At 40.9% G+C, this 27001-nt stretch overlaps 2 protein-coding genes across 8 annotated transcripts in view; both read right to left on the bottom strand.

The window, feature by feature from the left end:
* IL18R1 (interleukin 18 receptor 1) overlaps nucleotides 1-12264 on the bottom strand; it is a 42074-nt gene extending 29810 nt beyond the window's left edge. Inside the window, exons 1-4 of one of the 2 annotated variants that reach the window (XM_082747156.1) lie at nucleotides 11824-12264; nucleotides 11285-11471; nucleotides 6248-6332; nucleotides 2086-2329 (exon numbers count right to left, since the gene is read on the bottom strand). In XM_082747156.1, the coding sequence (XP_082603282.1) occupies nucleotides 2086-2329; nucleotides 6248-6305 (302 nt within the window). In that variant the 5' untranslated portion in view covers nucleotides 6306-6332; nucleotides 11285-11471; nucleotides 11824-12264. Of the gene's footprint in view, nucleotides 1-2085; nucleotides 2330-6247; nucleotides 6333-11284 lie in introns of both variants that reach the window. The other variant, XM_082747155.1, reaches the window with a different exon arrangement.
* A 2772-nt stretch (nucleotides 12265-15036) lies between these two features.
* The window catches only part of IL1RL1 (interleukin 1 receptor like 1), an 80798-nt gene continuing 68833 nt past the window's right edge, over nucleotides 15037-27001 (bottom strand). For all 6 annotated transcript variants that reach the window (XM_082747149.1, XM_082747152.1, XM_082747151.1 and 3 more), the window contains 3 exons: nucleotides 22557-22703; nucleotides 21398-21565; nucleotides 15037-18858 (listed from right to left, as the gene is read on the bottom strand). In XM_082747149.1, coding sequence (XP_082603275.1) covers nucleotides 18473-18858; nucleotides 21398-21565; nucleotides 22557-22703 — 701 coding nt within the window. In that variant the 3' untranslated portion in view covers nucleotides 15037-18472. The remainder of the gene's footprint in view (nucleotides 18859-21397; nucleotides 21566-22556; nucleotides 22704-27001) is intronic.

The raw sequence follows: 27001 nt of genomic DNA, 5'->3' as shown, positions 1-27001 counted from the left end.
TGTGCTTTTCTCTCTATCTCCATGCCCTTCCCTCAAGCATCAAAAACCCCCCTCTCTCCTGCATCCCCTCCCTTCTTGGTGGATTTCCTTCTTAAATTTGATCTGACTTCACAATTCACATATCAGTCTTCAGGGACCTTTGATTATTAGCTGAAGATTCCCAAAAAACAAAAGGATTATGGTTCTCAGGGAGGGATTCCAGGGTTGGAATCTGGTCTTCGACAGATTCCATGTGAAATTAAAAAGACTTACCTAAATCTGTGCACACATGCACACATGTGCACACACACACACAGGTGTCCCAAATTTAAAGAAATCCCCATCTTCAATGCCCCTATGCATCCAAAACAACCTGTGTAGGTTCCCATTGATTTTCTCTTTTTCTTTCTTTTTTAAAAAGCTTTATGTATTTATTTAAGAGAGAGAGTGACCACAAGCTAGGGGAGAGGGCAAAGCAGACTCCCTGCTGCAGGGAGCCTGATGAGGGGCTCAATCCCAGGACACCAAGATCATGACTGGAGCCAAAGGCAGATGCTCAGCTCAACAGACTCAGCCACCCGCGGGCCGCACCCCCCAACCCCCCACCCATTGATTTTCAAAACCACTGTCAAGGCTCTCCTCAGTCCATCACTTTAGTCTCACATTATTGCTCAGCCCCAACATCTTTCAAAGCTCATCACCACAGCCACTGAGCCACCTTGCTTTTCCTGCCCTGTCAGATCATCTTCCTAGATCTCCATACTTCTCCAACAGCCTGTTTCTAGTTGATGCTTCCACTTTGCCTTCCTAACCCAGGCTATGTTCTTCACCCTCCCTATCAGAGAGACAGTTAATGGCTTTTGTCCCTATCTGTCTCCAACCGTCCTCTGTGGATAACTGGCTCTTCTTCCCCTCAATGCGTTCTTCCTGACCTGTCCAGGGTACTTCTTCCATTTAAATCATACCTTTATTCAATCAAGCTATGGAGATTTTTTTTAACCCCATTTGTGAGTATTCATTCTACCTTAGTGCAAAAACACCCAGCTGTGACCTACTTCTAGAATCGTCCCTCTTCAGGAAACATATAAAATTTATAATAGGTCAAAACAAACAACAGAAAAAGAGTTCTTGAATTTCTTTCTGACTCCTGGAGGTTCCTATGTATAGAAACAAACCTAAATGACCTCATTTTGTGCAAAACCATGCAAGTGATAACAAGGTTTCACCAGGATGCCTCACTCTGCTCCCAACACCACCGTTGATAACGATCGGGACCTACCCCAGAAATCTACTACACCCAAGAGCACACCACCACCACTCCCTCAGTTGGCCCTGAGCTCTCTTTCACCAGATCAGATCTTAGATCTTAGCCTCTGATCTCTATAATCAAAACCAATAATCCATCAACAGAACATTGCTTGTCCCAGTTGCTCTTTCCCAGCCTACCAAAGAAAGTATAGAGAAAACCTAATTCAGTGATAGTCACTGAAACATTCAGTTGGTTTTTCTAATTTCATAGAACTGATGATTCCTGGACTCTTGATTATGAGCGTCCTGGCATAGACTACAGAGGTTTGTCCCATGAAGGTCATGCAAACAAAGCCTTTTCTGTGCTCTTCTTTCTCACTGCCCCTGGCTATAGGTCTGTGATGGGCTGTAAGGCTCACATATCCTTCACTCACACTACCACCAGATACCCCTTCTGACCCCGAGCCCGAGCCTGAGGACACCACCTGGGAAGCTGACGTTGCCCCTCCTCACCGCATGGTCATTAAGGAGTCTTCACTGATCCCATCTGACCAGTGACTCTACACCATAGGAGCAGCTGAATTTTAAAATGAATTTCATCTGGCACCCACTTATCTTTGGTAAGAATCCCCTAAAAGAAATATTAAGGTCCTCTTTCACAAAGATCACTAAGCAGATAAACACAAGGGCAAATATTTAACTTGATTTTTCCATAACAAAGTATTTATTGCATGGTGTAGGAAGGGCAGGGGAGAGTAAATGCACAGATTATCCTCTCGGATTGTTGTATATTTGATTTGCTGAGCTAAGCCCAAGAGTGCGATGAACAATGCTGACACAAAAAGAAGCTATACTCACCCCATATGGAAAAAGTAAGATCCACTGTCCTCCAGTTCCACTGGCCAAAACTCCAAAACATGATCATACAGAGAAATTCTGGGAAAACTGCTTGAGTTTAGCTCAATGCGCCCGTGGGATCCACTACTCTTGTACCATCTTACGGCGGCTGTTTCATTCTTGGGCTCAGGTGCTAATGAGCAATATTTCAGATAGAAAGGCTCTCCTCTGACTGCGGTGATGTTAAAGCGTAAAGTACAAGTTTCTTCATAAAATTAGCAAAGTAGAAGGAAAAAAAAAATGAGAATGACAAAGGTGAATGTTTTTTTTTCCTAATGGATGAGCCAAATAAGCCAGATGAGTAAGGAAGTCCTGAGCAACCCCAATATCTCAGTCTTGTGAGTTCTCATTTTAGGGTCAATCTTTCCAACACTAAGAGACAGGTCAATCTTTCCAACATGAGGACACTCTCAGGGCATAAATGAAGACAAAATTTCCAACAACTTTTTTCAAACAGGGCATCACCAAAACCTAACTTACCAGAGCAAGAAGACAGATGAATACAATGAAAGCTTTTCAAAGAAAATGTTATACATGACAGCTTCCTCCTAAGGAAAGCCACAGAGGTCACAGTGTTGCCACACCCACCCCCCCCAAAATGTCGCTAGCTGGGACATCTCCACGGAAATCAAAACAAGAAATCTAGAGGCCTCAGAGTTCCTCACCTGGCTCACCAGAAGTGTACCTTTAATCAGTTTACCTGACCATTCCCTGGGCAACCCAGGGGACGGTTAAGGGGCTCCTGTGTAGCTCAGAGTGTGTGTGAGCCCATTATCTCTCCAAGTTCCCACATGAATCATCAAGAAGTGATTAATACAGTATCACTCCCAGTCTGGGTATCTGTTAATTCCCTCCTTGAGTGCTCTTGCAAGCTTTCCCTCTCCCTCCCTCCCTCTTTCTCAACCAACCCAGGTACTCTGGCAGGTTATCTGATCCTTTCGGCTAAGAGAGTCATCATTCCCCTTGTTTTGAACTTCCGATAGTTCAAAGTTAGCCCTCATGGACCCTTTCCATATCCTGTTCTCCAGTGGCTCCAGCATGCCCTTTTATTGGATTCAAGAATAAATAACATCCAGTGTTATTAGTTTCAGGTGTACAACATATTGATTCAACAATTCTATACATTACTTGGTGTTAACCATCTTCAATGTCGTCATCCTTTATCACATACAATGTTATTACAAAATTATTGTCTATACTGCCTATGCTATAATTTTCACCCCCATGATTTATTTATTTTATTATAATAACTGGAAGATTTACTTCTTAATCTCCTTTATGTATTTTACTCTCCCATGCCTCCCTTCTGGCAACCACCAATTGGTTCTCTGTATTTTAAAGAGTCTGCATTTGCTCATTGGTTTATTCATTTATTTTTTAGATTCCACATATAAGCAAAATTATATGCTATTTGTCTTTCTCTTTCTGACTTATTTCACTTAGCATAATACACTTTAGGTCCATCCATGTTGTCCCAAATGGCAAGATCTTACTCTTTTTTGTGGTTGAGTAATATTTTAGTGTATGTGTGTGTATATATATATATACACACATATATATATCCGCCACTGTCTTCATCCATTCATCTATCAATGGATAGATAGCCAACACTGCATTCAACATAGGGATGCATGTATCTTTTCAAATTAGTGTTTTTGTTTCCTTTAGATAAATACTCAGAAGTGAAATTACTAAATCGTATGGTCTATTTGTAATTTTTTGAGGAACCTCCATAGAGTTTTCTGCAGTGGTTGCCATCAATTTACTTTCCCACCCACTGTGCCCTTTAGCTAAATTTTGAGAATGAGAATCCTTAAATTAAGTAGAGCATTTCTCTGAAGGCATGGAGAAAATGCCTCCTCTCCAGTTAGGGTCTATTTCTCAAAGCAACGGTCTGGCTTTAACTCAATGTTGTTAACCACAATGTCAAGAGGAAGTGGCTCAAATGGTAGAAGCATTCTTTGAAAACATGGATGTCAAATTTACCTCAAAGTACAAGTGTTAATGTATACCGATCTTGAGTTTGGTGGTTGTTAAAGAAACTCCATCTTACATTTCACTACTTCAACACAGAAGGTGTGATACATGTGTAAGTGTTGGTGTTAGTTTTATTTGACATCCAAAAGGACAGCAAGTCAAAACCAATTTCACTTATTTTCCTGTTTCAGGGATGTGATATCCATAAAACAAAGGACACAGATCCTACAGTCTATACTCATCATGTCTCCAATAGACATCCATGTTGCTGCATGAAGCAAGATTTGTGCTTTCCTCATAGGTAGAACATCCAGTCGTGTTCATATTTGACAATTTATCCATTCTATGGGTGTTGAACATATGGGTTATTTCTAGGTTTTGGTCACACTTATAAAACCCCAAATACTTCTATAACAACCTGTGCTTGTGTTGTGATAGACACATCCACCATTTCTTTGAGGGAGGATCTATCATTTGCAGAAACCTAACCTGGCTGACATATTCTCCAGGGGTAGATGGTTGGAGATTAAAAGTTCATGCTCCCCTAGCAGCTAACAGCTTCTGCTACCTAATCTTCAGCTTCACACTGTAGGCTTTGTAGATTAGAAATGGTTTTTGGTTGAAAAAAAAAATGAATGGAGTTCAAAGTGTATGGACTGTCCAGAGCAGTTCCTCCCATTTCTACATGAACAGAGAGCAAGAATCCAACAGGTCAACAACCTAGACCCTGTGGAAGGATGGGTACATTTGGAAATGTCTAGAGTTTGAACAATATATGGGATATTGTCATTCAACTTCTACTTGGTTAAATTAATCCTCATGTGGAATATTGTCATATTTGTCCAGAGTCAACCCTTTATGAAAGGTGCTCTTCAGACACCTAAAAGGACAAAGAGTTGGGACCTTAGTAGCCTCATAGAATTGGCTGTGACTATTTATGAACCTGAAACATGTGTCATCGTAACTTGGGAGCAAGATTATTAGTGCATGTCTATGGAACAAGGTACTCAAGGTGCACATTTTCTTGCATCTTGCTTTTTCACTATGCAGTTCGTAACACATTAGTCATCTGGCATCAAGAGGTGCACATCTACCTCCTTCCTTTTACATCTGGGTAGTATTGCATTATCTGGATCTCAACAAAAATGGACCCACTTAAGTAAATATGGGACTGGAATTATTTGAAAGTATCAATAACTTAAATTCCCTATCTCTTCAACAATAATTCTCAAAGTAGGGGATATGAGATCATGTGTTACCCCCTCCTAGATAACAGAACAAGTCAAATCAGTATTTGTGTTGCCACCTAGTCCTCCAAAGCATAAGGAGAACCACGCTAATCAGTCATGAATCTCTTCTCCAAAGAATTCTGATGAACCCACAGAACCTTTCTTGATAAAAATCTCCAAGCCATCACTGCTAATCAGTTTTTTTTAAAGATTTTATTTATTTGACAGAGAGAAATCACAAGTAGGCAGAGAGGCAGGCAGAGAGAGAGAGATTGGAGGAAGCAGGCTCCCCGAGGCACAGAGAGCCCGACGCGGGGCTCGATCCCAGGACCCTGGGATCACGACCTGAGCCAAAGGCAGAGGCTACTGCTAATCAGTTTTAACTTGTACCTGCCACCTGATTTAAATCCTACTTGCTTTTCCCAGTCTATGCAGTCTTCCTTATGTACTCTTTCTAACTGGAATATTTACCACTCACTGTCTTCACTACCTAAATAATGAGATGAATCTTGGTCTTCATGTTGGAAGAAAAAGAATGTGTGTAAAACTTTCTAAAAAGCAATAATAATGATCGCTGTGAACTCTTCAGTTTTAAATAACATAAAGCAGATTTTCATCTCAGACCAAAGTAATTCGTTTCCAGATACAATCCTATTCTCTCTGCATAAACTCAGAGAACTAAATCTTTTCCTTTTCATTAAACCCATAGGATTCTTTACTTGATTTCATTCCTATGAACCTTTTGTTCTCTATGCCAGGGACATCAAAGGGTTGACAACTTTCACAGTAAAATGTAAAACCACTAATTTTAATAAATTCAGCATCCTCAACAGCCACCTCCACATACAGAAGTGAAATCTTGATATTCCCTCTAGACTACCCATTAAGTATGCTTATGAATGATTATGCTTACTTACCTGAGGTGCTTGTAAACATAAACATCAGAAATGTCAAGAGTAGTTCTATACGATGCATTTGAGGATTCTGCTTCTAGTGGTTTCTCTGGAGAACAGAATAAGATAGGTTCAGCCAAAATTTGCAAACAAACATACACCTGTATCATGAAGGAGATTTTTAAAAATCTGGCACACAGACTTTTTTTTTAAAAATCAGTGAAGTAAGTTTTCATATCTCTTTATATGAAAACCAAGTATTCTCAGAACTTTTAGCCACATAGAATTCATAAAATTTCAAGGTAATGAACTTCAGCATCCAGAAAAAAATTCCTGTGTGTGCAATTTGCTAATACAAGTGAGTCTGCTGTATTTTGAGCCTGGTCTACTAAACCTTACCTCGAAGGTCAAAGGTGAGAACAAAAATATTTCCAGAAAATCTACTGCTCTATGAATAGAAGGTCTGCGGTATACTGAGATATGTATGGCAGGTCTGCCCATGTACAGATGTGTGTGTCTGTGTGTGTGTCCTTTTTTCTCTCATCATACCAAAATGCTCATCATAATCTTCATCTGTGGCTTGAATTTTTTTTAACAAATTTATTTATTTATTTATTTATTTATTTATTTATTTATTTGTCAGGGAGACGGAGAAGGAGAGCACAAGCAGGCAGAGTGGCAGGCAGAGGCAGAGAGAGAAGTGGGCTCCCTGCTGAGCAAGGAGCCCAATGCAGTACTCAATCCCAGGATCCTGGGATCATGACCTGAGCCATAGGCAGCAGCTCAACCGACTGAGACACCCAGGTGTCACTTGTGGCTTCAGTTTTTAAATATCCAACTCCCTTCTTCAGAACTAAGTTCTTTATAAGTTAGGAACTCAGTCTATTTTGTTCATTAATATATCATCAGAGTCCAGAACAATGCCTAGCACAGAATAAGCATTAATACTTGCTACACAGGAATAGGTGTATGGGTGTGTGTTTATTTGAGGGAAATGGGGAGACAAAACAGGAGTTTCCTACACTCCAAATGCCTAATCTCCACGAACTCAAATATGTGTTGAATTTCAATCCTACTCAATCCATCTTTTATCCTATGAATTACAGATTTAGAGAGTAGAACGGAGGAAGGGGGCATTGGGTCTCTGACACTAGTGTGAATATTGCATAAGCAATCCCATGATCCTTGCACAGTACACACCAAACCCCACTGGGTGGACAGAAGAGCTTGCTTCCTGGGGCACACAAACCTGGGTCAGCTTTCCAGCTTGAGCCTTGACTACTGGTTACTTAGACAGGTTACTTAAAGTCTCAGATCTTATCTACTCATTACCAAAATGGAGATGAGGAAGAAGGTCTATCACCAAAATTATTGGTCCTATCTTCTCATTACCAAATGTAATAAAATCTACCTTATCTGCTCACTACCAAAATGGAGATGAGAAGGCCTATCATCAAAATTATTGAGTCATTAGATGAGCTAAGTAAAAAAAGCTTTCTGAATGCCTGGTAACCTCTCAGTCCCAGATAATTCTGTTACCAACTGCCACTCACCTCCCATATTTAAAAAAGGAGGAGGAGGAGGAGGGGGATGGGGGGATGACTGTTAATGCCCAATTCCTAGATGAAGTTTAGTGGCTAAGGGGTCAAATTATTTACATCAGAACAGTGCCAATATCAGTAAACTTAATGTAACCGTAAACTTAAGTAAACTTAAACTAAATCTTAATGAATAACAAAGCATCTGCTGTAATTTCCAAGAAATAACAACCAATAAAGTAAAGACAAAGAGTTAACTACATATGGAAAGCACAAACTGTTCAAAACCAAATTAGATCTCTATGGTTCTATGGTTTGAAATCAACCCCTCACCCCCACACACATACACACATTTATTATTAACTATCCATTCTCTTACCTCAGATAGAAAGAAAAGTATTGTTTCCTCTGGTTAAGGATGATACAGCCTTGTAAAGGGCACTGTGTTTTCTTCTTGGTTTGGGTTTCTGTTAATTTTTAAGGTCTGCTGAGAGATAAAGTTTCTATGAAATAATTTAGTATTCTGATGAGTTACCTCTGAGTTTCAATATGAAACATGTTATGATCCCAAATTAGCTGATATTGGCACTGTTCTGTGTGTGTAGATACATAAATTTTAATGTACTTATTATAGATTTAAAAGATAAAGATATTAAATAATAGAACTCATTTCCAAAAGAAAAGCTGTTCTAAGAAATGTCATAGATATCCTACTATTAATAAGACATACATAGAAGAATATAAATATTAAATTTCTTGCATGAAGGAATTTGGGGGGGTTAGTGTTGTGTTTTACATTGATTTTTTGTTTTTGCCTTTCCATAATTTTTAAATTTTTTTCTTTCTTTTCTTTCTCTTTCTTTTTAAAAAATTGTTTTTGATTTCTAAAGTAGTATATTGCCCAATATAGGACATTATAAAATGAAGATTGAAAAGAAGAAAATGATCTCAATATGCATAATACTTTAACATGCTTCATTGTACTTTTTCTGCATGATTTTCAAATAATTAAGATGTTAAAAAAATGTTCACATCCTGCATTTTCTACTTAATCAATGATCACTTTGCTGTGTCACAAAATCTCTTTGTTAATATCATTCTTAATTGCTACATATATCCCTCAGTATGTGTCTATTATAATTTATAAGATATGTTTTATTACAAAATAATCCCTATGATTATCTTTCTGTGTTAGGCGGTACAGATGAGGTTTGGGAGCACAGTCTCTGGCGCCAGACTAGCTGGATTTGAATCCTCATCCTATTCTTTCCCAGCTGAATAACTTTGGACAAATCACTTATCCTCCCTGCTCTTCAGCTTCTTTATCGAGGAAAGAGAATAACAATACCTCCTCCCCGAAGTGATGTGAAGGTTTCATGAATTACTATCGCAAAGTATCCATGTGTCATAAATATCACTTCAATGTTAGTTACTTATCTACCTTTTTAATTATTTTCTTGGTGTTATGACAATGGCAATACAGTTTATAGGATAGAGAATACATTTTAAGCATGATAAACACTTACTACCAAACTGCATTCCAGAAATGTAATAATTCATACTCCTCAGTTGTGGAAGATAATATACATCTACCACACCCATATAAGCATTGGGCATCCTCATTCTTTAAATATAATTCACTCTTCAAATTGGTAATGATGTCTCATGGTTTTCTTAAACCTGCATTCTGCTGATATAAATATGGGAGAATATTAAGCATATAGTTTTTAGCTATTTTATTCCTGTGTGTATGAAATATCTTTTTATGCCTTTGGTCCAGTTCTTAGATGTTTTAGTGGTTTTTTGGGGGGGTTTTGTTTTGTTTTAATTTGTTGAGTTTACTTTCAAATTCTTCCTTTTCTGTTTTCACATCTGGGAGACTTTACATTTACAAAGTCAAGCCCACCATGATTTCCTTTGTGACTTTTCCATTATTTTTCCATTGTTGAACATTCCTTTCCCCTCAGTGGTCAGATGCATACTCAAGGTATACTTTCTTCATTTTTATGGCTTAGGGATTTTTGTTTTTTGTTTTTTTACATTAGAACTGTTTTACCCATCAACAATTTTCTTGTTTGGTATGAAGCTAGGTCTAACTCAACTTGTTTTTCTCAAAGAGCTACTAATTCCTTCTCTGTAATTAAAGAGTCCTGCCATTCCTTTACAGTGTGCTGACAGTATAGTTAATCACGTACAGGTTGTCTGCAAGCGCTCTACAGAGATCTAACAGCATGACCGCTTGGGAGCAAATACGTGCACTGTGCATGCGTGTGTGTGCAAACACGTGTGCATGCCCAAGCATGTGTGCACACACCACTCTCTCCTCTTCCTCTGTGCTTTGTTTTTCCATTCATCGCACTTGTCCCCAACTGACATACTTTATGTTTGTTTATTATTTGCTAAATTGATGAATGCATTCAATTCATCAAGTATAAACTGTTTGGTGTCTTAGGTGATCATTTGATCCTCTGTAACACCTGCCTAATCTTACCTTTGAAATACTTCTAATATCATGACATCTCAGAAAATACGTTGTAACAACTGATATGAAGGCTAGGGCACTCATTGCCCCCTGGAACTTAAATAACAATAACAACCACCACCACCACAACATGTTGGTCCCCAGTCAGACAGCTGAGGTACAGTCTACGCATCCTGACTGATAAAAATCCTCCAGGTGATTCTAATATGCAACCATGGTAGACAATAATCTAGGGGACTTATTTGTATACCTAAAAGTAAATTTAATATATCAGAAGTATATATTTTTAACAATAAGTTACTATTCAAGACATATTGAGTGTGTGTGTGTGTGTGTATATATATAAAACGCATCTACTCAATATTTAAAACTATACTAATGTATATACATATCTGCATGTATACATATATATACACAGCCCCTACATATGATGGCTCTACTTAGGCTTTTTGATTGTGTGATGGTGCAAAAGAGATACACATTCAGTGGAAACCATACTTGGATTTTGAATTTGGATTTTTTTCCCAGGCTAGTGATATGCTCTATGATCCCCATCAGCTGCAACGCCTAGTCCCCATGGGGATCATGAGGGTAAACAAGAGATACACTTACAACCACTCTGTACCCAAGCAACCATTCTGTTTCTCCCTTTCAGTGTACTATTCCACCAATTAAACAAGCTATTCAATTACTATTGACGCCTTATTATGAATTAGGTGTCGTGTTAGAGGCTTTGCCCAACTGTAGGCTGATGGAAGTGTTCTGAGCACCTTCAAGGTAAGCTGGCCTAAGAGTGTTGTTCAGGAGGTTAGATGTATTAAATGCATGTTCCAGTGACAGGCTATTCCCAGCTTAGGCGGGGTTTTTCAGAACTACCATCAGAAGTGGAGGAAGATCTGTACACATAACGGCACTCGTTATTAACCGATCTTGTTTTTTAAGCCCTGCCCCGAGGCTGGGGCGCCTCTTGCCCCTTCCCTGGGCTGGAGGAAGAGGGCAGTGGGAAGGGGGTGCGGCTGGCGGCGGGGCGCGGCTCCTTACCTTCAGAGCCGAGTTCCGCGAGGCCGCGGCGGGGGCGGCCGTCCCTCCTGCACTCTGGTCGCGACGGCGGAGGCAGGGTTTCCAGAAGCAGGTGAGGAACTGCGGTGCGCTGCCTCCCTAGCTACTGGGACTGGGAAACAGGAAAGGAACGAGAGGAGCCACAAGTGTGATTAAAGATGTAAGGCAACTAGAGAAGGTTGGGGAAAGAAAGGAAAAAAAGAAAAAAAGGGGAAAAAAAAAAAAAAAAAAAGGAACAGAGAGTAAGAGGAAAGAAAAGGCGTCTGGCAGCCGCGGAGGCTGTGGTAGGACGCAGTTCCGTGTCCGCAGTGCGAGGTGGGGCGCTGTTCTATCCCGCGGAGTGTCCCGGGTCTGGGATGCTCCAATCAGAGATGCTCCTCGTCGGGGATTCCTCCCAGTGAGGATCGGGGCTGGGAATCCTCCCAGTTCGCGGTTTTCCTAGGTGGGGGCGGGGGGTACGCCCGGTTCCGGATGCTTTGGCTCTGGGGTGCTCCTAGTCTGGGGCGCCCCTTGGAGCGTACCGGGTATATGGACTCCACTGGGCGCCCCGCCTTTGAGTTCCGGGAGCCGCTTGATCGCGGGCGCTACTGCACGAAGCCGGAAAATCCCACGCCTCGCCCTTGCGCCGAGATCTGCTGTGGTCCCAGCAGCGGGCGGCGAGTTTCGGGAGCTCCCGGGCGGTGGGCGGTGTCCACGGGACCTGTAGAGCCCCGGGACGCTCGGGGCTGCTCCTTGCGCACCCTACAGGCCGCCGAGAGATTTGCACCAGAGTCAGGTTGGGGAGGAAACAGCCTTCACTGGGCAGAGGGGCACCACCTGTGGTTAAGGGGAAGGAGGCCAAGGAAGAGGCCCCCAAACACAGGAAGGCTCCCTGGGGTCATCCAAAGTGAGGAGGAGACCATTCTCTGAGGCACTCAAGTCTCAGATCTGTGCTGAGGACTTCTGTTTAGGCTTGGGGGGCGGGGGGGGGATCTCTTTCAGGAAGTCATAGAGAGAGAGCAGAAGTGTTCAATTGAGATTTTTTAACTGTTTAGAAGAAAAGAAGGCAAAACGAGAACACGTGTTTCAAAATTTTTAGATTGGTCTGTAGTAGGATCTTTCCAACAAAACCGAAGAATGGCTGACAATGAGAGGGTTTAATGAGATAGTGATTTTCATCCCTTTTCTTCAGTCAAAATAGTTCATCACAAAATAAAAGAGAAAGATCATACAATTATCCCAATAATGCAATAAGAACAAGCATCTGACAAAATTCAACAGCTTTTCCTTCATTAACAACACTTGAAATACTGAAAACCAAAAGGAACATTCCTAATCTGATAAAGCGGAGAACAAGATAACGATGTCTTTTTGTGAAAAGTAAAGAAATAAAAATAGAAGGCACACGGATTGCAAAGGAAAAGATAAAACTACTCTTTCTGATAGATGGCATAATTTTATGTAGCTCGCCCTTCGAAACTTACTCAAGAGCTTCTGGAAGTCATAAATGAGTTTAGCAAGATCGTGGAATAAAAATTCAATATACAAAAATCAATTATAATTCCATATGCTGGTAATGGAAATTTGAAAAGTGAAATTTGTTAAAAATACCATTTACAATACCATAAAAAATCAAATATCAAAGTATAAATCTCGTAAAATATGTACAAAATGTCTACCACGAAATCAACAAAATACTGCTAAGAGACATGAAAGACATAAAAATGGAGGGATATACCATGGATTGGAAGATTCATTGTTAAGATATTTATTCTGCACAAACTGTGGAGTTCATAGAGTCTATATATTTTAAGACTCTTTAGGTTATAGAGTCTGTATATTTCATGCAATCCAAATCCCGGGAGGAATTTTCAAAGGAATTGAGAAACTGGTTTTAAAATATACATGAAAACGCAAATGATCTGGAACAATCAGAACAATGTTGGGCATAAAGAACAAAGTTAGAGAACTTACCCTGACTTGAAAACTTACAATAAGGAAATACTAATCTTGGCGGTGTGATATTTGCATGAGCATATAAATGAAAATTAATAGAAAGTAGAATAATAGACCCACACATATACAGCCTAATGATTTTTGACCAGAGCACCATGTCAGTTCAATAGAGAAAGAAAAGTCTTCCACAAGTGTTGCTGAAACAATTGGACATCTCTATAGGGGGAAAAAAAAATGAACATTGACCCTTACCTCATTCTGTATGCAAATATCAACTCACAGTAGACCATAGACTTAAATAGAAAAGCTGGAAACTGGAATATTTCATAAAGATACATGAAGAAATATCTCCAGACCTCGAGGTTAAACCAACCAAACAAACAAAACAACACTTAGCTAAGACATAGAAAACACTAACCATATAAGAAAAATTGACCAATTGTGGGGCACCTGGATGGTTCAGTCGTTGGGCATCTGCCTTTGGCTCAGGTCATGATCCCGGGGTCCCCACATCAGGCTTCCCGCTCTGTGTGAAGCCTGCTTATCCCTCTCCCACTCCCCTTGCTTGTATTCCCTCTCTTGCTGTCCCTGTCTCTGTCAAAGAAATAAATAAAATCTTTTAAAAAAGGACCAATTGATTGTTACCAAATTGAAAATGTCTGCTAATCAATGATACCATTAAAAAATGAAGAGGTAAGAAGGTAAACCTGGGAAAATTTTCACCTTATACCTATCTGAAAAGAAATCCATATCCAGAATATATAAAAAATGTTCACACATCAACAATATAAAGAGATGCAACACAATCTTTAAATGTATAGAAGATTCTACTTTCACTGAGTGATACATGAATCTTCCTGGTGAATAAGAGCATGAAAAAGTTCAACATCATTAATCGTCAGACAACTGCAAATTAAAACCACAATAAGATTCTTTTAACACTTACTGAAATAACTAAAATTCAAAGAAACCTGACAGTCCCAGTCATCAGTGAGGAGGGAGAACAAGAACGGTCTCATACTTAACTGGAGGAAACATACAATGGTACAATTAGTTTGTCAGTTTGACAGTTTTCTAAAAGAGACCACTCCTTGGTATTGAGCCAAGAGAAGTAAGAACACATGTCCCCAAGAATGTCCACAGTCTCCATAGTCATGAGAGGTACCACGTGAAACAACCCATACGTCCATCACCAAGGGAGAGGTTAAACTGTGTCCAGCCACACAACGGAATACAACTCAGAGGAAAGAAGTATGGACACATGCAAACCACGGATACATTTCCAAAATTTTACATTGTATGGAAGCAGGGAGTCCTAGAGCTGTCCATTTGACTTTATTGATAGAAATTTTAAGATCTGACAAAACTAATCCATGGAGATAGAAATTGGAACATTGTTTGCCTCCAAGGAAGGAGAGGGATTGGCTGGAAAATGGCAGGATGGAACTTCCTTGGGAGGTGATAGAAATACTTCTTTTTAAAAAGAGTTATTATTTATCCCTCTATTTGAAAGAGAGAGAAAAAGAAAGGATACAAGTCGGGGCAGGGGTTGGGGGGTGGATCTCAAGCAGACTCCCCACTGACTGAGGAGCCTGACATTGGGGCCTGATCTCATGACCCAGGAGATCATGGCCTGAGCCAAAATCTAGACTCAGACGCTTAACTGACTGAGCCACCCAGGTGCCCCTGATGGAAATATTTCTACCTGATTTGAGATGGCTACTACATAGGTATGTGTGATTGTCAAGACTCATCAATCTGCATTTTATCACATGGAAATTTGATCTGAGAAAGGGCAATTTGTTGTGTTTTTATAATTCACCAGAATTTTTATTAGGTTCCTCTAGTAGACACCCCACTGGTTTGGGCTGAATTCATTCCATTCACATTACCTTGTGTGGTAGGCGAAGCATCTGTTACTGTCGCCACACAGAGGAAGAAACCAGGAGAGTTTGGTGGTGTGCTGGCCTGAGAAGCCAGACTTCTGGCGGTTCTGCAGCTGCTCTGTGAGCATGCGCTTGGAATCAGCCTCTTGGAGCTGAGAAAGCCCTCCGAGCTCTTCTCCTCCATCCTCCCATGATTTAGTTGCAGAAACTGAAGCTCAGGTGACTTGGGAGGTGGTGTGTAGGTTTGGGAAGAAAGAGCTCAGCGACGTCAGAGTTTGCCCTGGGGCCAGCCCTCTCTGGGTTCTGTGAAGTCTTTCCCTCATCCCTCTGGGCTTCCTCAATGGATTCAAACCCCATTAAGGTTAATAAGGAGCAAGCCCAATGACCCTGCGTACACCTCCACCCTGCGTACGCCTCCACAGCCTTTCCTCTCCCTGCCCCTGTCAAAGAGATACTCAGCGCACATTCAGAAAAATGTAAGTGTTAAATTACAAAGCAGCTTTCAATATAGACAGTTAAAATACATTCAAAAATAAAACATTAAAAAAAACAAGGAAGAGATTATTATAACTTGCTTGTTATATCCTATGTACTTGCTGTAGAAAGAGGCCAAGTTGGGCTCTGTGTGTCCAAGTAGCTAACTGAAGAGGAAATAAAATCAGTTGTAAAATTATTTTTTTTCAGTTGTAAAATTATTTATGTCCACATATCAAAAACAGTTCTGTCAGTCTTGGTCAGTGGGGAAGCAGGATGAAAGGCACATCTCTTCCTGATGGTATCACTCATAGTCACAAAGCCAGCTGATAGCAGAGGATGGCTTGTTGATTCCATATTAAGTGATGTTAACCAGTCAACTAGATGGCATCCTTCCCACAGACTAGTTGTTTTAGCAGTTCCGTAAAATCAAATATCACCATATAAAAGCACAATAACTAACCAGAGTAGGACAGCCAGATTTAGCAAATAAAAACGCAAGAGTCCCAGCTAAATGTGAATTTCAGATGAAATTTCATTCTTTGAATTCAACTAATGTCTTGTGTTTTATCTGGCAACCTTAATCCAGGGAGTATAGATTCAGGTTATATGGTATATAAAGGGATGGGTAACTCCAGATCCTTTAGGCAATCTTCCAGAAATACAATTTCTTCTCAGGCATTGAATGACAGTTCAAAATTACACTCCCTGTCGAGGGGCTGGCGTGCAGTTTTCTTTTGCAGTTAAGCCCCAAATCAGAGGGGCAAGGGTGGCTCAGTTGGTTAAGTATCTGCCTTTTATTCAGGTCATGATTCCAGGGTCCTGGGATTGAGCCCCACTTCAGGCTCCCTGCTCAGCTGGGAGCCTGTTTCTCCCTCTCCCTCTGCCTTGTGCTTGCTCTCTCTCTTTTTCTCTCTCTGTCAAATAAATAAATAAAATCTTTTTTAAAAAAATACCCCCAATATACACTTTTTAAAGAAGCTCAGTGGGGGGGCGCCTGGGTGGCTTAGTTGTTAGGCAGCTGCGTTCAGATCAAGCCATGATCCCAGGGTTCTGAGATCGAAACTCACGTCTGGCTCCCTGCTTGGTGGGAAGCCTGCTTCTCCCCCTGCCACTCCCCCTGTTTGTGTGCTCTGTCTCTCTCTCACTGTCTCTCTCTTTGTCAAATAAATAAATAAAATATTTTTTTAAAAATAAATCTGTTTCTTTATTAAAAAAAAAAAAAAAAAAAAGCTCAGCTAAGGCTAAGATCTCCACCCACTTGTAAAATCTGAGCTCTCACAAGACTCCCAGCCTGAGAAGACACTGCTGGCACTGAGGGCATGTGAACTCCTTTAGGGAATTAATGGCAGTGGTATTCTTACCTTCACTTTTGCTAAATGGTTTTGCCAAAATGCCCTACAGATTTCATAGAAATGTTGCAACAAACCAATTTCTTAAATTAAAAAAAGATCATAACTGGGAAATATAAGATATTCTGACATGGTCATTGCAGAATTACTTATTATTATGGCTGTTTCATTCAACACAACTCAAATATACAACAATAAATAAGAGGTACATCAGCTGTGGCACAACCATGAAATAGAATTCTATTAATATTTAAAATATTAAAATTTAAGTGACATGTCAAAATGTTTTTCTCATGATGTAAAATAGGAAAAAATATAAAAACTACACACTGGAGGCACCTGGGTGGCTCAGTGGGTTAAAGCCTTTGCCTTCGGCTCAGGTCATGATCCCAGGGTCCTGGGATCAAGCCCCACATCAGGGAGCCTGCTTCCCTTCCTTTCTCTCTGCCTGCCTCTCCACCTACTTGTGATCTCTGTCTGTCAAATAAATAAATAAATAAATAATCTTAAAAAAAAAAAAAAAAAACTACACACTGTATGATCTCACTACATAAATGGTATGTTTCAGCACAAATTCAAATTTTTTTCGAAAACAAATTTACCACAATGTTTAAGAGTCATTATCTTAGGATAATGGATTTATGGATAATCTTTGCTCTTTTCCTCTTTCATATTTTCTGTTCTTCTGTAACTTTTAGAGGGAGAAAAAAATTTCTCTCTCTCTCTTTTTTAAAGATGTTATTCATTTATTTGACAGAGAGAGTGAAAGTGAGAGAGATCACAGAGAGAGAGGGAGAAGCAGACTCCCAGCTGAGCAGAGAGCCCCATGCAGGACTCGATCCCAGGACCCTGGGATCATGACCTGAGCCGAAGACAGATGTTCAACCAAGTGAACCACCCAAGAACCTGAAAAAAATATTTCTAAAGAGAATGAAAATCTCTGAAAGAAATTTTAGAGCAGCAAAAATTTGATTATAATGGCAACCAGGTAAGCCCCTCCAATAACATCGACAACATCGAAATGAAAAAACCCAGCATCCAGTCAAATAAAATAGAATAAATTCTGGTCTGGTTGGGAATAAGAAGGACTGTTACTGTTCTGCTTGTGGAAATCTGAGTGTTCTTCAAGGTTGCATGAACATTTAGCTCTAACACTTCCAGCTTGAAGTTTAACGTGTGGAGTATTGACACGCCTTGTCAATACTCTCAGGAAAGAGAGAGAAAGAGGGAAAAAAGCATAATGAAAAAAGTACTAGGCCACATGGAGAAAGATCAGTAAAGGGAGAAAAGGCAGGAAAAGTGGGCTGAAGAGAGAGGGGTCGAGAAAAGAAATTTCTGGGTGTTTTGCATCCCCCCAGAATCAGGAAAATGGGAGTCAAGTTGGTAGATGAAATCAGAGACCAGCCTCCTCTGGACATCACCACTCCTGCCCCTGCTCCAGTGTCTGGTCCAGTGTGGTCATCCAGGAGGAGGAGTTCAGGTCAGTGGAAGCTGGGTGCCTTACTAGCACACCAAAGCCAGCACTATTGCTCCTGAGCACTCAGGGAAGCCAAACTGGGTGTCTTCCCTGGGGGTCGGTTGGGCACAGGCATGCGGTACCTGACGTGCTTCCAGAATTTGGAATTCAGAGACCGTTTGTCAGCCATGTGGTTTTGCCTCCACTTGATGGTACCCTGCACTTCCACGAGGTGCCGGAGGGACTCCTGAAGCTCCTCAAACTGCAGTCCACCGGGCTTGCTCGGAGCCTCCATTTCTATCAGGATCACCTTGGAGTCATTCTGGATGAGGGCGCTGTGTAGGGCGATCTCCTGCTCGTATGCAAACTCCCTGCTGTGGACCAGATCAGGAGTCAGGATAAAAATCTGCCGCCGGCTCTTTCGTATGTTGTTCTCCACGGCAGTGGCTGCATCTAAGAATAAAAGCCCCGGATCACATTTCCTGCTCCTGCGTTTTGAAATCTAATGCTTTGATCATGAATGTTCTGGACTTTAAAAAAAAAAAAAAAGTTATGGTTTTAATCTGTTATGGGATTCTGACACCAATCAGTTCTTCATTCAGGTAAGGGGGAATGTGCTTGAAGGGACAACCTATTATGTTCGACTGTGAGCACATCAGTCCCAAGCCCCTCTTCCTTCTCAGGTAGGTCAGTTCTAACTAAAATGAATCCTTGCAGTTACATGGCAGGTAGAGATGTTTAGTGGGAGAATTAGAATTCAAGTTCTTTAGCTATGTATTATCTTCTTAGAATAGTAGCGTATGTGTTTTACCAGGGCTTAGTACTTTCACTCTTAGGGACTGTTGCTCCTCTGAACTGATTAAAATCTCTAAGGGAGTCCTGGATTCACGTCACTCCCCAATGTCTCTGTTTGAGAAGGTGATTTGATTCAGACTAGAAAGATCTTAAGGAAGACCAGATCCCCTTATCAATTTATCAATTTAGAGTTTATACAGCATCAGCTCCATGGTGATGGCAGGAAACTTTTGGGCAGACTTAGAAAGCACATGTAAAATACTCAGCTCTCACTGCAAGGAGGGACCAGAGAAATCAAAGAAATGCAACCATGAACGAAACCACTCAAGAATTTCTTAGAGCAGGACAGCCAAAAGACTGCCAACCCATGTAGTGTGAACTAGGGAAATAAATGTTGAATAGCACCAGATAGACTTCATGTCGGTCAGGATCCTAACAGAAAACTCAGCACCCTCAAAAGGACTGACTTAAGAGAGGTTAATGAGAGGAGAATTTATAAAAGATGTGGACAGAGCCAAGAGAAATCAATGAGAGATGCCTCGGAACCCCAGCACGGGAAATAGCCAGGGAGGCATTACACTCCTCCGGGTGTGAAGGGGAAAAAGCAATTATGAAAGCTAAGGTGTATAAAGGTAGCTAACAGGAGCCCATGTTCTGGGAGAGAAGAGCCCAGCTCCCCTGGCAACCTTACCTGATGCCTGCCTCTGTACTTCTGCTTCCATTGGCCGAACCCAGCAGGGAGCAGAGGGCAGGGGCCTGATAGATTCCATAAGGACCAGTTCCTCCCCCCCCTCCCCGGGGCCACTGGATGGAGCAGGGTGCAGAGTAGATTTGACAGGGCAAAGCTCCAGAAGGTAACTAGCATGGGAAGAAATACCACTGATGCAGTCATGAACTTTTCCAAAGGGACAAGTGAAGTTTGGTGTTGTTTTGTTATATCTGACCTTCCTTAGGTTAAAGTAAGGTTCAGAGGACATGCTTGAGGGAGAGGGGGTGGGAACATTCCCAGGTGAAAAACAGCACGATGCAGGCCACGCAAGCTTGAGGCTCAGCGCGCTGGTGTTCACACTGGGCTGGAGAGAGGCAGAACTAGAAAGGAGGTCGATGGATCTGAGACAAAAACAATGAAGGGTTTGCAGCCAGATGTGGCAGGTGGTGTGACGTCACAAACAGCTGGGGTCCCTACAGCTTCTTGAGCAGATGTGTAGCATGAAAAGAGCATTTGAGCACCGTGGCTCATTTCTTTCTACTGGAATGAGTAGCCAGCGGGAGAGCTGGAGGAAGAAGAAGGCTTCTAGAGAAAACTGGGATTCCGTTTTCCTGAATCATTCATTTTACAAAGTTACCCACACCATTGTGGAGGGATTAACATTGCCCAAATATTTCCGGATGAAGTGGATTCACCTGCTGGGTGTTCCTTTACATCTACAGATGTTTGAATCCCTCTTTGCAGTGGAAATACCAGTTTAAATTCACAGTCTACTAAGCATTCACTTTATTGGACTTACCCTCAGTGATGCTCCTGCCTCAGGAACATTCCAAACACTTCCTGGTCTCTGAGAAATTCGAGAAGAGCTATAAGGAGGGCTCATGGGTACTTGACATAAATATAGAGGGAGAAAAGCTACTGAAAGGCCAGAATTGTGACAAACTGTGGAAGGTACATGGAATCGACTAAGAAACAGAAGACAGCTCTAATGGATGAGGTGAGAATACACATTTGCAAATGTTTCTCCGATACAGGGGAAAGCACGAAGACTTTCTGAATCCTTGCAAATATTTCAGTCAATGCCTCTAGGTATGAGAACACATTTTTTTGTTGTTGTTGGTTGGTTTTTGTTTTTTTGTTTTTTGTTTTTTGAGTCTTCTTTCAGCTCTTCTAGAGAGAATTAAGATGTATGTCAGTTATCCTAACAGTGGACATGGGAAGTCAAGTAGGGGCCATGTCTTGCTAAATCCACATAGCAGTATCCTCACATCACTGATACTCTTATGAAGACCTCATGATCAGGTCGGCTATGGGGGAAGGACAAGCAAAGAATAATATCTCTTTCTTCTGGAGAAATATTTAAAAACTCTGGTCTTGAGGCCTGGAATAATGATTGTATTTCCTTATCCAACACAGGGATAAGACCACCTATCCTTGGCCTTCTGATAAATGTGACTTTCTGTCCCTGATGTGTGTTGATAGCTTTACCTTCTCCCGGTAGCAGATCTCTCCCATAAATGCATAAGTTATAGCCACATTTATTTTCAAGAACTTCAGGCAGAATCTGGTGAACAAAGTGGCCCACGGCATTGGCCCTCTCGGGACTATTTTTATAGTTCCGCGGATAGATAACGTAAGCATCGTAGATCTTTCCATCTGAAAATGAGAACAAGAAGTACAACTTTATTTTTTGGCTCTGGAAATTCCCATTTGACTCTTCCTAGACATTCTCCCCTGAATTTTATTGTTATTGGTGCATGTATCCCATCCCCCAAAATATTCTAGAATCCAGAGATGGTGACCACAACCCACTACTGCAAAGTGTCATCAGAAAACCAATCTTAATCTGCAAGTTTTCTCCCTTTACTGCCTCAGACTGAAAGGTAGAGAGGCAAGTTTAGCACACACCATATTGTCAAATTTAATTAATAACTTATTGGTAAATATCTGTCATGTATAAGGGATCTTCTGTTTTTGGAGTAGATCTCAGTTTTAGCTGTTGTTTCCCCCTAACCTAGGAAATGAAAATGCGAAAGGAGAATTTTTTTTAAGGGATCTATATTTCCCACAAATCAAATAATAAGCCCTAGTTGAGTGGGCCATATGGAAAATGTAGAGTATATCTGCCTCCAAAGGAGAGAATGTTGTCTGATTCAGCAGGCATAAATGTATTCTTTCAGGTGTATACTTGTGCATCCAGGTAGGGCTCTGTAAGGAGTGGGCTTTCTGGTAAAATACACCTGCCTTCTGATGGCTCTGTCTAAGCTGTTCACATCTGGGAAGCAGGAACACTTTAGTTAATGTTTTGAATTCCATGAAGTTTTCCAATACACATTTTCCAAAATGATTAAACTTTTCTGGGCTTGGGCTGATTCTGTTCTTGATTTAGCAGGAACAGCAAGCCTATTGGGGGAGGAGATTTGAGCTGTTGAGATGTATCTCAGAACCATAAGGAGCAGCAAAAAAGGACAGAGACTGGCCTCCGAGTGGACTGAGGAAAAAGAAAAAAAGAGAGAGATCTGCTAACAATATGTTAGCCAGCAAAATCTGGGTTTAGTACCATAGCTCTTAAGAGATCAACAAATGTGCCACCAACAGCCAGCATGCATCCTTTTCTTTGAAGAAAAATGTGGAACTTGCCACTTACCATTCCTTGATTTGTAAGGTCTAGCTAGGTCTCTCCAGAGCAGATTAACCTCAATCCAGAACACTTTCAGCATTATGGCCATGACATTGATTAGCATTAACAAGGTGCTAAATCCCGCCAGGATATAGTAGGTGCTTTGCTTGTCATCTATTCAGAAGATAAGGGGAGGACAAAAATGATCATTAATATTCCTAGAACAAGGTAAAATAAACAGAACTCCACTGGGAGGATGAGAAATTCATACAGGAGATGCCTCCCCAGCATTTGCATGGCTGTGTTACAAATCAGTAAGTGAACCTTTACTGAGTGCCTCCCCTAGGCAAGACAGCAAGCTAGGCACGGTAGGGGCTTCTCAAAGCATACAAGGTGCGGCCCCAAATGTAAACTTAACTAAGATAGGAGGTAAATGTGTCATTGGAGCTGGCAGGGGTTTTTAGGAGTGCTCCCTCCAGGCTGGAGTGGGTAATGGAGGCTTCCTGCAGGGGGAGAGAAGTTTTGGAGAACCAGGAAACAAGAAAAAGGCACTCCTGACAAGAGGAGCTGCTGTGAGCCCAAGGGCAGAGATGTGGTGTGTTCTGAGGAACCAGAGTAATCCAGCATGGGGAAGTAGTGGAAGAAACAACAAGAAATGTGTGTCAGGGCTCGGTTCTGACCAAACTTGGGGCTCCCGTTCAGGCATTTTGCCTTTATTCGGGAAGGTCATGGGAGCCACTGATGAGTGTTGAGTCGGGTGTTAACAATGAAAGCGGTTGACAAGCAGGATTAATCTGAAGGTAGGGGAAGATTTGTCTCTGTGGGAAGAGACCATAATTACTTAGAAGAAAATGGACGGGAAGTTTCTGCAATACTTGTGGTGAAACATAAGGAAGGTTCTGACCTGTGTAATAATGAGAAAAGAACAGATACATCTGGGGTTGGGGCATGAAGGAGGACGAATCAAAAGGTCTTGGGGTCTTCCTGCATAAGAAAGCAGGGAAGAGACAGGGGCCATGTAAGTCTCTAAAGCATAATTGATGGGGAAGTCATATTCCTGGGGTGCTGGGTTCTAAACACAACCCTTAATTTTCTCATCACTGCACTGCATCTCATACTCACTGTTGCACAAAGTGTATACATGAGATGGTTCCCGATTTCAAAGACTTGGAACAGATACGTACAAATTGTATACAAGCGCTGTACTCATTAATGGTATATTTTGGCTGTTTTATATTTACTTCTCTCTTTAGAATTAACTCTCCTCTTACAAATAGTCACTTAAAGATGACCATTAGAACAATCTCAAAGGAGATTTGTCTCTTGTAACACCCTCCCTGCCTTTTTTGTCTAAAATCTCAAAGCATGGGGCTCCAGTCTTGCCCTAGAAAATCATTTATCCATATTCACAGATTCCTCCCATTGTTCATCAGCACCCTGAGGATCCAGAACTGTGAAATCAAGAATGGCTAAGGCAAAGAGATTCAACACGGGGAAGCAGGGGAGCACGGTGGTGGAGGAGGCGTGTTGCTGAAAATTGGCAGAGCGCTTACTATCTGTACTGTCATCAGTTTAAACGATAAATATGCCCTAAGGAAAGCATGTCAACAGGATTCCCCTTCAGGTCACTCTCTCTAAAAGTCCTATCTGGATACCCTCTGGGAACGTCCATTTCTTGGGGAGATCGAGATGAAGTAACTGGGCATGTGTGTGGCCACTTCCACTGGGAGGAGAGAAGTTAATCTGAGACAGTAAAGAAAGTTGAAGTTCAGTATCTTTCTGTTAATGACTTTAAACCTGTGTAAACAACTCCGTATGTGGTGAGTAAACACTAAATACTTTTTGAAAGTGTTTATAAACAGGAAACCACTGCCTAAGCTTGAGTCCTGGCTCTAACTCAATTCCTCAAGTTTTTTAACCTCCTCTTGTTTCCTCATCAGCAAAACTGGGTGATAGTAGCAGTCTCTTCCTCCTGGGTTATTGATCAAATAAATAAGAAATGAGATGGGAAATAATCAGAGAGGCCCAAAGGAAACAATGAATAAATGTGTACTACTATGATTAGGAGTGTCAAATATTTATTTAATCACATCAAGGAACATAAACTTTTTAAGTTTTTGTTGTTGAAATTTGAGACAATGTTGTAATTTATTTTATGATGGGAAATAAAGGAATTCATTGTGACGATTAAACTGCCATAGCAACAGTTTTTGTTTAATGTTCACAGTTGTCGAAACAGAGTGTAACCACGTTAATTTGAAGAAAAACAGGGGAAGGGTAACTCATACAAATAAACTAGAAGGAAAAAAGTCACCAAGTACATGTAACGTGAAGACAATTCCAATACACAGGTCATCGGAGAACATTCATAGAGTGACAACGTAGTAAACAAGTCATGGGGATATCGAGGCAATGGCAGTTCTGGGGGGAAGGGCACAGCTCTCCCTCTCCTTGAAGATCCACTGTGCCAGCTACCGCCCTGATACTACATGGTGACATGGTCCATATGTCCTGGGGTGATTCCATTATTACCGGTAGAAACCTGGCAACCCATGGAACTCGACAGCACTCAATGTCATGATTCTGTTTGTTTTACAAATTGGTGATTTGAGTCTAAATTAAAGCAAAACTTCCAAGCACCATCTCAGACAGAGATTTAACCACATGAACTTGGTGGTCTGCTTATCTATTACCCCCAATTTTTTGTGCCTTTGTGTGGTTATTCAAATTAATCTGGGCTATGTCCCACTTAGGGGTATAAACTGAGGACTTAAATCTCCCTTTGACTATGTGACAAACACATTAAATAATTTCCATGTAGTTGTGCATGGAGTGACAAGTGTAAAAATACCATATTTTTCTCCCCATTTATACTGGATTCAATGCTTCTTCTGACAAACAAGATGTCTTTGCCTGGAAATGCAAACAAGGGAGAAAGTTGACAGGTGCTCAGGAAGGAAATGTTTGTAAAACTATTTTTGCTGACATCACTGCACGCAATGACATACCAAGGGAGGGGAGGAAGAAGCAATCTGTCCCCCAGAGGACAAGTGTGTCATCACTAACATTGGTTAGTGTTGTCTGAGTAAGGTGATGATTAAAAGCACAGTGAGTTTGAGGTGCCCAGCTGTCAGTCAGTTAAGCATCTGCCTTCAGCTCAGGTCCTGATCCCAGGATCCTGGGGCTGAGCCAGAGGCCCTGGAGTTGAGCCCTGTATCAAGTGCCCTGTCACACTCCTTGCTCAGCAGGGGTATCTCTTTCTCTCTCTCTTTCCCCCTCCCCCCACTTGTGCTCTCTCTCAATCATTCTCTCTCTCTCAAATAAATAAATAAAATCTTTAAAAAAAAAAAGCACAATGACTCTTAGATGGTCTTATAACTGTTTCAGATTCTTTACAGACAATGTACCTTGTTACCTATACCCAAGACGGATCATTCTCTCCATTTAACTTTAAAAGATTATATATAGTGTCTGAATCTACTGAAGGAAAGTCAGTTTCCTGTTTTTGTTATACTTATATCTTATTGCATCAGATTATAATGAAGTCATTAAAGGCACAGTAGATTCAGATAAAACTATTGAGAAGTTATTAAACAATCTGGCCTTTCCAAGTTACTGGGAAATTTATCTATCCTAACAAACATAAATGTAAGCTGTTGTTTTGTTGAATAATTAAGCCTTATAACTAAAGCAGTGGAAATGTACAAAAATCATTTTCCTTGATACCTTTGGTATGCGTTCATTTATTTATTCAACGAATTGTTGTAGAGTACATGCTATAGGTACCAGAGGCGTTGCACTACAGATGGAGGACATGAAGATGAGTGAGATGCCGTCTTGCCCTCATGAAGCTTAGAGTCATGTTCAGCAGACTCTCAAACAGATTTTTGTTAAGTGTGAGGGGTGTAGACATAGAGACAGGGCCCTACAAGAACACCAGGAAGGAATATAGACCCCAACCTGGTAGCCAAGGAAGGCTCCTCATAAAAGGTGGTACCTGAATTGCTTGTTGAATAAGAAATACAGTAAAGAAATGAGCTGAGCTACCAGACGTCCCGTGAGTTTCACCTACACCGAGATTGGTAATTACCAGGGGCAGAGGTGGAGATGGGAGAAATAGGTGAACAGGTTGTGTTTTCTTTTTTTAGTTTAAATACATTGAACCCCTAAAAAACAAAACAAAACAAAACAAAAACAAACAGAAAAAGAAAGACAATTAGCTCAAAAATGTATTTGGTGAAATAAATGATGGTTTCTCTGTGTAATGGGATACTATGAAGCCATTAAAAATCATGGTGTAGAAGAACATTTACTATCATGGATCGATTTCTATTATACATTAAGTAATTATAAAATAAGCTATAAAACTTTCTATGTAACTTGTAGCAAAGCATGTTTATAATCTAAATATATCTGAAGAGAATTTATGTGGCAATACAAAGGTCAAAGAATAGCCAAGACAATCTTGATGA

The sequence above is a fragment of the Mustela nivalis genome (assembly GCF_964662115.1).
Source record: "Mustela nivalis genome assembly, chromosome: 8".
In the NCBI taxonomy this organism is placed as follows: Eukaryota; Metazoa; Chordata; class Mammalia; order Carnivora; family Mustelidae; genus Mustela; species Mustela nivalis.
The sequence above is the reverse complement of the archived record's forward strand: the minus strand, read 5'-3'. Positions and strand labels throughout refer to the sequence as shown.